At 41.5% G+C, this 14,203-nt stretch overlaps 1 protein-coding gene across 1 annotated transcript; it reads right to left on the bottom strand.

Annotated features, from left to right (window-relative positions):
* Positions 1-479: 479 nt before the first annotated feature.
* LOC134405595 (vomeronasal type-2 receptor 26-like) lies at positions 480-13,304 on the bottom strand. The gene is made up of 5 exons (XM_063136836.1): positions 13,096-13,304; positions 10,746-11,037; positions 2,482-2,709; positions 1,503-1,629; positions 480-1,393 (listed from the first exon to the last, which is right to left on the bottom strand). The coding sequence occupies exons 1-5, from the start codon at positions 13,302-13,304 to the stop codon at positions 480-482; spliced, it is 1,770 nt and encodes a 589-aa protein (XP_062992906.1).
* Positions 13,305-14,203: the final 899 nt, after the last annotated feature.

Below are 14,203 nucleotides of genomic sequence, written 5' to 3'. Positions count from 1 at the left end.
TCCAGATTTGCAACTTCCAGATAGGGTCCGCTCCGCCTATGGTCCACTCCGCTTCGCTGTGAAGCTCTGGATCCAGATTGGAGCAAAGGACACAGACACTTAGAGCTCCATTACATCACTTCCCAAGCCAAGTGACAGCAACAGTCTCAGCCGATGGCCTCCCTTCCTTCTCTCCCCAGAGTTTGTTTAATATGATCTTAGGGGGAAAGTATATTTTGTTGTTCTGCCATAATTTTGCAGTTTCAGGCTGCTGTATGATTGTATTTGCACAACAATAAAAATAAAAAAATAACTGCAGGTGAAAGGAGAATGTAGAGGGTGAGGCAGGAGATTTCCCCAGCATAGTAATGCTCCAAGAGAAAAGATACATGAGCTGAAATAGCACAACAATGGAAAGACGTGAAAGCGCCCAGAATTTGACTCGATAAGGAAACAGAACGGGAAACCATGGATGAAAATTGGATTTAAAAAAGTAGTTCTTACATATTTCTTCCATCTTTTCTCCTTGTTAGCTGTTCCCTTGTGTTCAGCTGAGGTCTCAGCACGATAACATAACATTTTGGGGAAAAGATACAAACAAATAACCCAGCACTTGAGGCTAAGATAGAAAAGATCTCCACAGCTACCATGTATTTTCCCTTGGAGCTCAGATAGGATGGAACAAAGGATAACCACACACTGCAGAAGACCAGCATGCTGAAAGTGATAAACTTGGCTTCATTGAAACTGTCAGGGAGCTTCCTTGCAAGGAAAGCCACAGTGAAACTCATGATGGCCAGGAAACCCATGTAGCCCACAACACAGCAAAACAGAGTCACAGACTGTTCGTTACACTGTAATACAATTTCTTTAGCCACTGAGTGCATGTCCATATCTGGGAAAGGTGGAGAGGTTGCCAGCCAGAAAGCAGAGATGTTTGCTTGGATGAGGGAGCAGAAAAGGACAATGGAGATGGCCAGTCTTTTCCCCACCCACTTCCTCATCCTGGAACCTGGTTTGGTGGCCATGAAAGCCAGAACCACTGTGATGGTTTTTGCCAGCACACAAGAAACAGCCACTGAGAAGATGAGGCCAAAAGTCGTTTGTCGGAGGAGACAGGTCACCTTCTGAGGACGGCCAATAAACAGCAATGCACAAAGAAAGGAGAGAAGGAGGGAGATGAGGAGAGTGTAGGTGAGGTCCCGGTTGTGGGCTTTGACAATGGGAGTGTTGTGGTGCTTCATAAATGTTCCCAGCACCAGAGCTGTAGTCAAAGAAAAGGAGACTGCAAAAGAGGCTAAACTAAATCCTAAAGGTTCTTCGTAAGACAAGAAAGTTACTGTCTTGCGAATGCAGGCATCCTGTTTTTTGTTTGGATAGTTTTCATCTGTGCATTCATGGCAGTCATTCATGTCTGAAAAAGAATATTGAAATAATCCTCTGCTGTATGGATTATTTTATATGTTTGTCTGGATTACAGCTATTCTGATCTCATAACTCTGTTCAATGTATATATTTCTTACCCTCCTGGTTTGAAATCTTCCCTTCCGGACATGGGATGCAATCATAGCAGCAAAATGGCTCCCCCTCCTTCATTTTTTTGTGAGAACCAGGTTGGCAACTCTCAGTACACTGAGAAAGAGGCTGAGACTTTTTGAAAAATGAGAAAGAAACAATATATTGAAGGAATAAGGAGCTTGGAATCTGTACATTTTCTAGCAATCATCCATAAAACTAAATTTTCCCTATGGACAATTTCTACTTTTAAAAAGAAGCAGTACAGTACATTTGACTATGTGTACAAAACTAACATATACAGTATCCTTTTATCTGGTAATTCTTAGATAAGGGTTTTCCAAGACATGCCATTGATTTGTCCAGAGCTACGGTGAATACAACCGAGGCCTCAACTACACCAAGCAGGATATTAAAGGATGAAAGTGGTATATAAAAGGCAGGAGCCACACTACTGCTTAATAGTGGTATTGAAGTGCACTGACAACTGTTGGGACCATTGACACATACCATATCCCACTTTCATGCTGCTATATCCTGATTTGTGCGGCTCCTGCCTTTTCAATACTTCTTTCATACTGCAATAACCTGCTTGGTGTACATGAGGCCCATGAAACAGTCTCTGTTTGAGTACTGTGCTAAAAATAGGTGCAACAAATTGTTTTGGTCTCTAGAATTTAATCATCTTTCTCATTATTTACCAGCACTGGTGGTTGGTCCAGTATGTACCACACTGCAATCGCTTTCCACTCTTGGATTTCGGAAAACCTCTAATTTCTGTGCAAAACTTGTTCAAAACATTAGAAATCATCTCATTAAAAATTCTTCCAGCAATTCTTTGGTAAACAAAGTTATTGGGAGAGCAGAACTGTGTGCTCTTCATTTATTTCATCAAATCACACATTATCTTTCCTTTGAAAGTGTTAATTATTGTACAATAAAATTATATCAGAGTCTCTTTCCAAACAGCTGATCATTGGAGTGTACCTGATTAAACCAGCCATTCCATGTTATGGCCTCCTCATCAATGACAAATGCTTGACCTAGGGGAGCCTCGGGATCCATCTTCCCCACTATCACCCTATGGAATGAATGGTTGGAAAAGATAATCCAGTTGATCACATCCAATCCAGCAACTAGCTCCCCCTTCTGGTTGAAGGAAACTTTGTCTCCTGCACTGTTGTTAAATGACACCCATTTTAGAAATGCTTGGAGCTAGAGTTAAAAAGAAAATGCAGTGTTTAGAAAAGACAGTATTTAGGTCTTTGTGGGCCAAAAAAGACATAACTTGAAATCAGTATCTAGCATCCACATAATTTCTTTGCTTTCATGTAGGGCTACCCTCATGCTATGGTTCTGATCCAGATCAGTCCTCCTGCACCTTCGATAGAGCAGAAATTGGGGCAGGGGATGTGTAGCTGCTAGATATGTATTTGAAATAATGTCTATTTTGACAGTCATACTAAAGTCAAATGTCACCAGAAGTTTGAGGTTCTGGCTGGCTTATTTTTCACCTGACTGAAGGCCATGGCTACCTTTAAGATTATTGGTAGGGGTGTGCCCCACCCCCGCTCCGCCTATGGCTGCTCCGCTCCGCTCGGAGCTCCGGATCCGGATTGGAGCTCCGTTTTCCCCCCCATAGGCTTGCATTAAGCTAAAAAAGTATACAACTTTTTTCCTGTGAAAGTTAGAAACCTCAAGTTTGGCACAATGGCACCTCATGGGGGTATACACACACACACCAAGTTTCAAGGCAATCCCATCATCCCCTGATTTTTGGGGAATTTATGAAAATCAGGCACCCCATTCACACCCCTTTCCATAGCTCCGTCAATTTGCACATTAGAAACCTCAAACTCACCACCATGAAAGCTTATCCAGGGATACATACGCACACCAAGACTCAAGGCAGTCCTATCATCCCCTGATTTTTGGGGAATTTAGGAAAATCGGGCACCCCATTCACACCCCTTTCCATAGCTCCGTCAATTTGCACATTAGAAACCTCAAACTCACCACCATGAAAGCTTATCCAGGGATACACGTACACCAAGACTCAAGGCAGTCCTATCATCCCCTGATTTTTGGCGGGGCTTAAACCTGCAGACATCTCAATGGGGCCATTTCAGATGAAATCCCAACATGCCATGAATTGGGGAGTATGAATCTTCTTCCACACTTGAAAAATGGATTTGGAACTTCCAAAACTCTAAGTGAGCGCAGGAAGGACTTCTCCCCTGAGTCAAAGCCACACACACACAACATCCCTGCGAGGTGGGCAGGGGAGGAGGGAGGGAAGGCAGGCAGGCAGCAGACATTTCTGGGGGCATAAGGAAGTGAGCCAAGGATAAGCCAGTAATGCATATAAAATGGAATAAATAAATAAATGAAGGAGGGATGGAATTAAAAGCAGCAGTGTTGCTGAATAAACAACAAGAAGAACTTTTTAAAAAAGGCTATATCTGTCTTTTACCAGCAATAGGGGGACGTGCCCAGGGGAGGGGGAAGCAGCTACCAGTTCAATTCATGAAAGCCATTGCTTCACCAACAGCTCTGAGGAGTAAACGCTCACTTCAACTCATGATAGGCATTGCTCCACCACTAAGAGAAGTAGACCGCTCACTTCAACTCATGATAGGCATTGCTCCACCACTAAGAGAAGTAGAACGTTCACTTCAACTCATGATAGGCATTGCTCCACCGGGTTACTCTCTTTGGAAGGCTCTGATGGCCTTCCAAGTACAGGAGAGAGTGGGGGCACGTCCACATGGGATGCCCTAGGGGAGTTCATCCCCTTGCACCACATCTTTTCAGTTGTTCCCCAAAGTTAGGGTGGGTAGCAGTGCTCTCTTATTATTGGCTTAGTATATGATTTCAGGTTGTGTTTGTGCATTTGGTGGGGCTACTGTTTTAAAAAACACTGGGAAAAGTCCGTTCAGATTAAGAAAGAGAAGTTTCCAGAATCCCAAGTTACCTGTTTTGCCTATCCCCTCCTCCAACTTTGGGATCATGTGATCATGACCGGGAGTTGACTCTGCCCCTCAGCCCTTCGAAAAAGGTAATTTTCCCGCCAGTTTTTTTTAAAATTCTAGCGTGTGACCCGCACCACGCAGAGAGGTGAGAGTAGTCTCAAAATGACCCCCATCCACGACTCTCTGAGCACAAGAATTTTCAGAACGATAGCTTCAAAAACAACACAGTTATCCCCGATTCTTTTCCGCAATGTAGTCCTATGGGCGAAAACCGCCGTTTGACCCGCGCTGTCCCTGTTTGTAATGTTTGTTTACCCGATTTTTAAAAAATATAGCACGTGAACCACACGACGCAGAGAGGTGAGAGTAGTCTCAAAATGACCCCCATCCAAGACTCTCTGAGCACAAGAATTTTCAGAACGATAGCTTCAAAAACAACCCAGTTATCCGCGATTCTTTTCCGCAATGCAATCCTATGGGCAAAATGTTTCAAGATGGCGACTGGAGCGGTCCGCCTGAAAGATGAGCTCCGAAAAATGGGCGCTTCTCTTTGCCTTGCTTCTAGTTGTCCGCGGTCCGCTTCTACTCCGCCTCTGGGCAAGGCGGAGCAGGCCAATTCGCTCCTGCTTCTGTGCTTCTAATTGGAGCGGAGCACATGCCTAATTATTGGCACACTGGCCAAGGAGTGCCTTTGATGGCCAGTCATTCCATTAGTCTGTTTTTCAGGGCCATGGAGCGATTTTATGGGGTCTGGTGCATGTGTGAGATCCATTGAGAATTACAATGCATGAAACCTTGATCTCTCTGCCATTGTGTTTCAGTTATGTTGCCTCAAAGAAAAACTGTATTCTTCTGATTTTTAAATAGCACAATTGACTTCAAAGTGGAAATTGTAAAAGAATCATACGTTAAAAGCTAATTGAAGGAAGGTCATTTTTAAAGTTAGATCCCAAAGAACCTGTAGAATCTTGAAAGAAAGGTTGAAGACACCTGATTTTTGCCTCCATACCTTACTGTAGATAGAGGAGGAGGAGGAGGAGGAGGAGGGGGAGGAGGAGGACAAGAAGAAGAAGAAGAAGAAGAAGAAGAAGAAGAAGAAGAAGAAGAAGAAGAAGAAGAAGAAGAAGAAGAAGACACCTTGCTCAGGTTCTTCCCCATTAGCTTGGCATCTTGGGTCACCTCCCAGCTTGCCCTCCCTTAAGGCCAGCCTTGGAGAATGCTTCAGTGGAACTGTTCACACTATATGACTCAGAAATTGCATGGGGGGGATGCTACATGGATTATTAAAATTACAAGCTACATTGGTCATATAACATACATTCCCAAATGCATAATGACTGACTGAAATAAGGACTATTCTATTATTTCTAGTAGTGGCCAGAGAAAGAAGATGAAAATGTCAGGAAGACGTTGGGGAAGAATAAAACACATTATACAGTGCCCTGTTGTATGAGGAATTTGAAACCATTACCTGCCCAAATCGTAGATTCTGAAATTTGAGTTCCAGTCCATCCATCATTGCACCATGTTTGACTCTGGAAGAGGATATGGCATGTTGTATGGCATGGGCCACTGCATAGACAGCATTGTAGATGCTATAGCTGTGTCCAATCGTGCTCATTTCAAAGAATGATCCAGGAAGGCTTTCCAGCTTCTCCTCCCCAGTGCAAATGTCTCCATCCACCTTGCCCATAATACTATCAGGGAATACACAACCAAAGGCCTGTTGCCAGAAATCCCTGATAAATCCATCTTCTCTTGAGCTAGAAGGGTTTCTGCTCTTAAGAAACTGCTGAAACCCTGGTAGGTCACTGGAGTGAATTCTGAAAGATATAGCACCATTGAATATTTCTGTATCCCAATTCCTTTGAAGAACTATTGAAGTGAACTCCATCTGAGCTGTTGCTATCCATACTTTCCCTCTTACTTCCTTTGCCATGTCCTCTTGTTCTGATAGATATTGGACGAAGAGAAAAAATGCCATGGAATAAGATTCTCCATGGATTACTGCTACATTGGCTTTGCTGCCCATTATTTTATCATGGATTTTTGCCCCTTGTAGAAATGCATCATTAATTTTACTATCCAAACTTATTTTGGGACTTCTTTGTATGAAGGCCAAACAGACACCCTTCTTAGAAAACAGTGGAATGACCACTTGTAGAAATCTTTCTCCATTATCATTATCCATAATACCAATACCAATCCACGTCCACCTGAACCAGAGAAGCAAAGAGAGAATCCCCTCATACTGAATGGCTTCCTGAGGGGCCAACTGGTAAAAGAGAAGTCCTGGATTTTTAGTGTTCATCACAGGAGCAGGACCATATATAAGCTAAGGAAAGGTTTGAGGTAGGGAAAAAGGAAATCATATCAGCATTTTTAGTGTCATTTCATTTTTATTTATTTTTTAATATACATACATTTAATTGGCATCTGGCTGGGAACAGAATGCAGGGTTACATAACAGTCTGATCTAAGAGTTCAAGGATAAAGGCTTCAATGGATCGTTGCTACATTATGACAGAAGGTCTTTCCCAGAACATGAGGTTGCTTCCAGACTTAGTTCTCATCTACACCAAGCAGGATATTCCACTATGAAAGTGGTATGAAAGCAGTATATTTAAGGCAGGACCCACGCTACTGCTTTATAGCAGTATTGAAGTGCACTGCAGGATCTACACGACTGCTTTATAGTGGTACTGAAGTGCACTGACAACTGTTGGGGCTCATGACACATCTACACCAAGCAAGATATAACACTATGAAAGTGGTATTAAAGTGGTATATGGAATGTGTCAAGTCCTCCAACAGTTGTCAGTGAACTTCAATACTGCTATAAAGCAGCAGTGTGGCTCCTGCCTTTTATATTCCGCTTTCATAGCTTCGTGTGGCGCAGAGTGGTAAGTGGCAGTTACTGCAGCTGAAACTCTCTCCACGACCTGAGTTCGATCCCAGCGGAAGCTGGTTCTCAGGCAGCCGGCTCAGGTCGACTCAGCCTTCCATCCTTCCGAGGTTGGTAAAATGAGTATCCTGCTAGCTGGGGGAAAGGTAACTGCAACTGGGGAAGGCAATGGCAAACCACCCCACTACAAAGTCTGCCAAGAAAGTGTCAGCGAAAGCAGGCATCCCTCTAGGAGTCAGCAATGACTCAAGTGCTTGCACAAGAGGTTCCTTTCCTTTTTCCTTCATACCACAGTCATAGTGGAATATCCTCCTTGGTGTAGATGAGCCGTTAGTCATACTTCAGAGTTAAACCCATTGATTTCAGTGGAACATAAAGAAATCCTGATTGGCTTATGTCTCATTTATTTCAATGTGTCTAATTTAAGTATGAGAAAGTCCCATTCCAATCCATTGATGGTAAAACAGTGATAAAGTGGCAGTTATGGGAACTCTGGGGAAAAGTGACCACATCATACTTGAGTACTTGATTTGAAAGGAAGCAAAAGCTGAGTGTAGCCATTGACGTACTCTGGATTTTAGGAAAGCCAAGTTTTAATACACTCAGAATTATAAGTTAGGTCCCATAGCAAGTGGCCCTAATGAGAAAAGGAGTCCAAATGGGCTGGGAGTTTTTGGGTTTTTTAAAGGAAATTTTAAAGGCACAATTCCAAGAAGGAAAAAAAGACAGAAGTCAACAGATACAGCTTAAAGATGACCTGAAAACAAATCAGGCTATGAAAGAAGAGTACAGACAGGTAGCACAGAAGTGCAGGAATGGCATCAGGAAGGCTAAAGCTGAGAATGAGCTGAGGCTTGCGTGGGATGCTAAGCAACACAAAAAGCTTTCTTCAGGTATTTGCAAAGAAATTGTGATTCAGCTGCTTAATGAGGATGGCAAATTGATAACAGATGACAAATAAAAGGCTGAAGTGCTTAATTCATACTTTGGCTCAATCTTCTCCAAAAAGTGTGTCTATGACCCGCCCCCCCCCCCCCCAAGCAAAAATGAATTACAAGCTGAATGGGAAGAACTGCAGTTTGAGATTGATAAACAAACCTCCAGGGCCTGATGAACTTCATCCTAGAGTAATAAAAGAATTAGCAGAAGAACTCTCGGAACCACTGTCTATTATCTTTGCAAAATCATGGAAGATGGGTGAAGTGCCAGATTACTGGAGGAGGGTTAATGTTGTCCTTATCTTCAAAAAGGGCAAAAAGGAGGAACCTGGAAACTACAGACCAGTTAGTCTGACATCAATCCCTGGGAGAAATTTTGGAGCAGATTATCAATCTGTAAGCACCTTGAAAACAATTCAGTGGTTACTAGGAACCAACATGAATTTGTCAAGAACAAATCCTGACAGACTAATCTGATCTCATTTTTTTATCAAGTAACTTCCCTTGAGGACTGTGGGAATGCTGTAGACATAATATATCTTGAATTCAGAAAAGCTTTTGACAAAGTACCCTATGATATTCTGATCAGCAAACTATCTAAAAGTGGGCTAGATGAAACAACTATTAGGTGAATCTACAGTTGGCTACAGAATCGGTCTCAAAGAGTGCTTATCAATGGAACCTTCTTGAACAGTTGGAAGGTAACAAGCAGGGTAGTGCAGGGCTCAGTCCTAGGCCAAGTCCTCATCAATATTTTTTTATTAATGACTAGGATGAGGAGGTGCAGGGAATACTTATCAAATTTGCAGATGACACAAAATTGGATGGGTATCCAATTCTCTGGGAAACAGAAATAAACTTCAAAATGGTCTTGATACACTGGAGTGCTGGTCTGAAAACAACAGAATGAAATCTAACAGAGATAAATGCCAAGTTGTGCACTTAGGAAAAGGAAACCCAATGCAGAGTTTCAAGATGGGAGATCCTTGGCTCAGCAATACTACAAGTCAGTGTGATGTGAATGCAAAAAAAGCAAATGCTATTTTGGGATTCATTAATAGAAGTATAGCTTCAAAATCGCTTGAGGTACTGGTTCCCCTCTATTTGGCACTGGTTAGGACTCATCTTGAGTATTGCGTCCAGTTCTGGGCACCACACTTCAAGAAGGATGCATACAAGCTGGAGGAGGTTCAGAGGAGGGCAACGAGGATGATCAGAGGTCTGGAAATAAAGGAGAGATTGACAGAACTGGGCATGTTTAGTCTAGAGAAGAGAAGACTGAGGGGAGATGTGATAGCACTCTTCAAATACTTGAGAGGTTGTCACACAGAAGAGGGCCAGGATCTCTACTTGATCATCCTAGAGTGCAGGACACAGAATAATGGGCTCAAGTTACAGGAAGCCAGTTTCCTGCTAGACATCAGGAAAACCTTCCTGACTGTTAGAGCAGTATGACAGTCGAACCAATTATCTGGGGTTGTGGGCTCTCCCACACTAGAGGCATTCAAGAGGCAGCTGGACAGCCATCTGTCAGGTATGCTTTAAAGTGGATTCCTGAATGGAGCAGGGGGTTGGACTCAATGACCTTACAGACCCCTTCAAACTCTATTGTTCTATGATTCTATGGGAGATAGCACAGCTTCTGCTGCCATCCATACATGCATATGCCTCCACAAAATTTGGGGTCACATGTGATCCTGTCAAAGAACTGAAAGGATCCGGGGTGGGTGGGCAAACAACATGTTGCATTATTTCCCACATCCTCAAAGGCTACAATTGCATGGAGGGAAGCTTCCATTAACTCCATTGCTTTGGTGTGTGTGTGGGGTGGGTGAGTCATGGTTTTTGTCCCTACCAGAATAGCAATGAAACCAGGCATACACAGTTATCTATGCAAATGCAATGAGTAGTATTCTACAGTATCCATGTACCAATAGAATGGACTTCTAAAGTGCCAAGATTTAGCAATTCCTGAAACAATCAGAAATAAGCAACAGAGCTTGTTTCTGGAATGGGCAGGACAGGTTTTCTGGGCTATTTCAGCAACTGCTAGTTCTTGTTGTACTAAGGTGCATTTCACTGATGCAAGAGAAACAGCAGAAGTACAGAAGAATTATAGGGTATGGCTCATTGGGAGCTATATCTGAAAGAAAATGCATTAAGAAGTGGAATGTTTTAAATACTGAATGGCTTAAATGAGGCTTGCAAAACTGAAGTAATGTTCTGTTATTTCAGCTCCATGGCTATCCAATGAACAAAGTACTTTAACAGTAACAATAATATTTAATTAATGACTGAACCACTTTTTTTTCTTAGCCAGCATGTGACATTCATAAAGAATGCACCCATTTCTGCCTCCAAACAATAAAATGGAACTGGAAAGGAAAGGGAAGAGTGAGTGTTGTGGCAGATTCACATGCTCCCCAAATAACCTACCTGTGGAGTCTTATAGATATCCAAGATGTTTGCCACATATAGGGATATTTCAGAATCCAGTCCCCCAATAACTGCTATTAGTATATTCTGGATGTCACATACATAGTTAGGTACAACATTTTCCAATGTAGTCAACAGCAGCATTGTAGCATGATAGGTCTTCCTTGCATTGTCATAACTATCATAGATGTGGAAGCCCAAGGTGACATTGGGTAAGATCTGAGAGTTTTCATTGATTTCTTTTATTGCAAATGCCAAGGCCAGGATGTGCTGGTAATGCTTAGGAAATACCCTACAATAAAAGTTGCATTCTGTAACAACAGGATATTCCATCCATCCATTAATTATTGCCACTGTATTCGACATCCTTGTCCTCAGTAGTCAAGGCATCACTTAAATACTAACCTCCTATGCTAAGAACAAAATCAAACTATATCCATGCTCATCTTCAGTACATCACTGTCCTTATCATTTCTGGGGAACGTACCTTTTAAGAGAATGGTTAGTACTGTAAGGCAACTATGGCCACAGCTAGACCTAAGGTTTATCTTGGGATCATCCAGGGTTCACCCTTCCTGAGCACTGGATCTCCTGTGTGTCACCTAGATGAACAGGTTTGACCCCTGGACGATCCAGGGATAAACCTTAGGTCTAGCTATGGCCATAATTTGAATGTGCTCTTTAACAGCTACAGAGATATGCTTGGTTACATCCAGATATAGTCATACTTGGAGTAGACCTATTCAAATCAATGGTAGAGGTTAGGCATGATATCAATCATGACATTCTTAAGCATGATTGATTTCAATTGTCTCCCCTTTGAATGTCTATAACTAGATCCAAATACCTAGCTCCAGTGTCAGTCATATCGTACAACAGTATGTTGACCTTTATCATCTATTATCTTCCAAAGGCAGTTGATGTTGAAACTGAACCGAATAAGAAGGAACAATAGGTTGGATCCTGATTTTCTTATACTTAGAGTAGAACTATTCAAATCAGTGCAACTGAAATTAGCTATGACTAATTTAAGTTCCATTACTTTCAATGGTTCTGCTTTGAGTATATGTAAATGCAGATTCAATGCACTGAGTTTTCATAGCAAGAATGCTGAATGTGGTGGTGGCAGCATTCATACAGTCAGTGTGTATGATTGCATGTGCTTGCATGTTTTTCTGGGGATCACTTGACAATGATAAGGTGGGGCCTAAATTCTTTGGCTCACCAATAAGATTGTTTAGAAGTTTCAAAGAAGATAAATTTGTGTTTTAAATTGTTGGTTGTTTTTACGCTCTTCATGGTTTTAATTTTTGTGAACCACCCAGAGAGCTTTGGCTAATGGGTGGCATAAAAATGTCATAAATAATAAATAAATAAAGTTTCTAAATACAAATGAGAGGACATAAAACAAGGGAGCTTCTTTTCTTTAAAATTATCTTAATGACATGTGTGTATATTCTTTATTGCAGTCAAGAGATGCCAGTCCAAATGATATTGATGGTATTGTTATCTATCAACAAATATTTAAAATAAAGTTGGGCTGGTCTGTCTGGTAATGTAGCCAATAAGGAAGGAACTGTTTGCTGCCACCCCCATTATCAATTTTAACAAAAGAGTTCATGTTCCACAGACTTCACTTCCTGATTGTTACATGGATGTGCCCTCTGAGACAAAGAAACACCACTCTATCTTGCCAAAGTATTGAGAAGGTGGCACATCAAATCAGGCTGTGCATTATTTAACAAAATACAAGTTCCTAACTGAAAACCATTTTATTCAGAATACCCAAGGAACAAGATTTACACAGTGCACAGGCCTTAGGAGAAGGACTTCGAAAGAAATATCACAGGGGTTCTGCTCTATTGCAGAATCCTACCTGTTTTGAAAACAAAAATGGGGGTGACTGCACAATACAAGGAGCTCTTTAAGTGACCCACTTCATCAAAGCACAGTTATAATTAGTTTCAGGGACATAAGGAACCAATTTAAAGTCCAAGCACTCATATCCAATGCCTGTTATTTGTATCAGTTTCTATTGATAAAGCTGCATTTGGAACACATTGTGGGATGTGCAAAATGAGCTCCCAAAACTGTAACTTAGGCACCATTACAAATTGAAGACAATCCCTTAATCCACACAGCAGCCATATAAGGGAACCCAAAAATTATCTGAGAATTAAAATCTTTAATAGCTGCTCGAACAATGTACACCTGTTTTATATAGAGAGATTTAATTATGTTTCCTTCAGCCTAATCCAAAAAGCCCCTATTCTATAGCTTTATGACTATTTTATCCTCTGATCAGTCTGATGGCACCATAAATGGAAATAAAATGAACAACATTCCTTACATTAGTTCCTCTGACAATGCTTGATAGGGTTCTTCAATGAAGGCTATTGGACTGGAGACGAGGAGACCATAAGTAGCAATGCCACCAATGATGAGGTCTCCTGACTGATGATACTTGTGAAGTGGAGGATCAGGATTTCTGACCCTACAGCTGTCAATGTGAGCTTTGCATCCCATGCAAGCAAGCAGTACCAGCAGCAAGTCTACCATGGTATAGTAGTAGTAGTACAGTTTGGTTTATTGCATTGACTATCAGTCATTCACAAAGCAATTTCCCTATCCATATTCAAGATACTCCCCCTACCGCTAAATGTTACTGGTGATATTTATTTATGACATCACTTGGTATTAGTTTTGCAAGTGACTATTGAAACTCTACAGGGGATTTGAGCTGCAGCAGAATTAATCACTATCCTTTTGATACCTCAAGAGGAGGTTAATTACAAAATAACTACTGTTGAATCTTGTTCATCACATCTCAACAATATACCCACACTATGCCCAGAATAGAAACTGAGGGACCATATAACTTGGGGTTGGGATGGCCCCCCCAAAAAATATTTTTCACTTATGAAATTGTTAACAGAAATAATAGAGATTGGTCTGGTCTGGAATCAGAGACAAAATGCACATGTTTGATGATAGGACTGACCATCTTGAGAAGATGACCCTGATCAATTTAGCCTGCAATCCAGTACACACTTACCTGTGAGTAACATCCATTGATTCCAGTAGGACCTATTTCAGGGTAGACATCCAAAGGACTGTATTACTGTTAATTTATTCCCCATCCCCTTTTCCTTGTGTGTCATGTCTTTTTTAGAATGTAAGCCTGAGGGCAGGGACTGTCTTCTTAATGATAAATTGTAAGCCGCTCCAAGAGCCTTTTTGGCTGAGTATAAAAATACTCTAAATAAATAAATAATGTATGGGGTGAAAAAGAAAATCTTACTGTGCAGTCCTATGCAAGTTTACTAAGAAGTAAGATCCATTGTTTTTAATGAGGGTTATTACATAGAAAGTGTCTTTATGATTGCAGCCTTAGATAACCCACCCTCCAGAAATTGTGTCGAGCATTCCAGACACAAGACAACAACTATTAAAGATTT

Source organism: Elgaria multicarinata, chromosome 11 (assembly GCF_023053635.1).
Source record: "Elgaria multicarinata webbii isolate HBS135686 ecotype San Diego chromosome 11, rElgMul1.1.pri, whole genome shotgun sequence".
In the NCBI taxonomy this organism is placed as follows: Eukaryota; Metazoa; Chordata; class Lepidosauria; order Squamata; family Anguidae; genus Elgaria; species Elgaria multicarinata.
Note: the sequence above shows the minus strand (reverse complement) of the source record. Positions and strands in the feature narration are given on the sequence as shown.

Excerpts from the sequence above, each read along its gene's own strand:
- LOC134405595 (XM_063136836.1), bottom strand. The coding sequence starts at position 13,304 with ATGGTAGACTTGCTGCTGGTACTGCTTGCTTGCATGGGATGCAAAGCT. Across the intron at positions 11,038-13,095 it reads GCATTGTCAGAGGAACTAAT|GGTATTTCCTAAGCATTACC; the intron begins GTAAGGAATGTT and ends CTTTTATTGTAG. Across the intron at positions 1,394-1,502 it reads GAAGATTTCAAACCAGGAGG|ACATGAATGACTGCCATGAA; the intron begins GTAAGAAATATA and ends ATTCTTTTTCAG.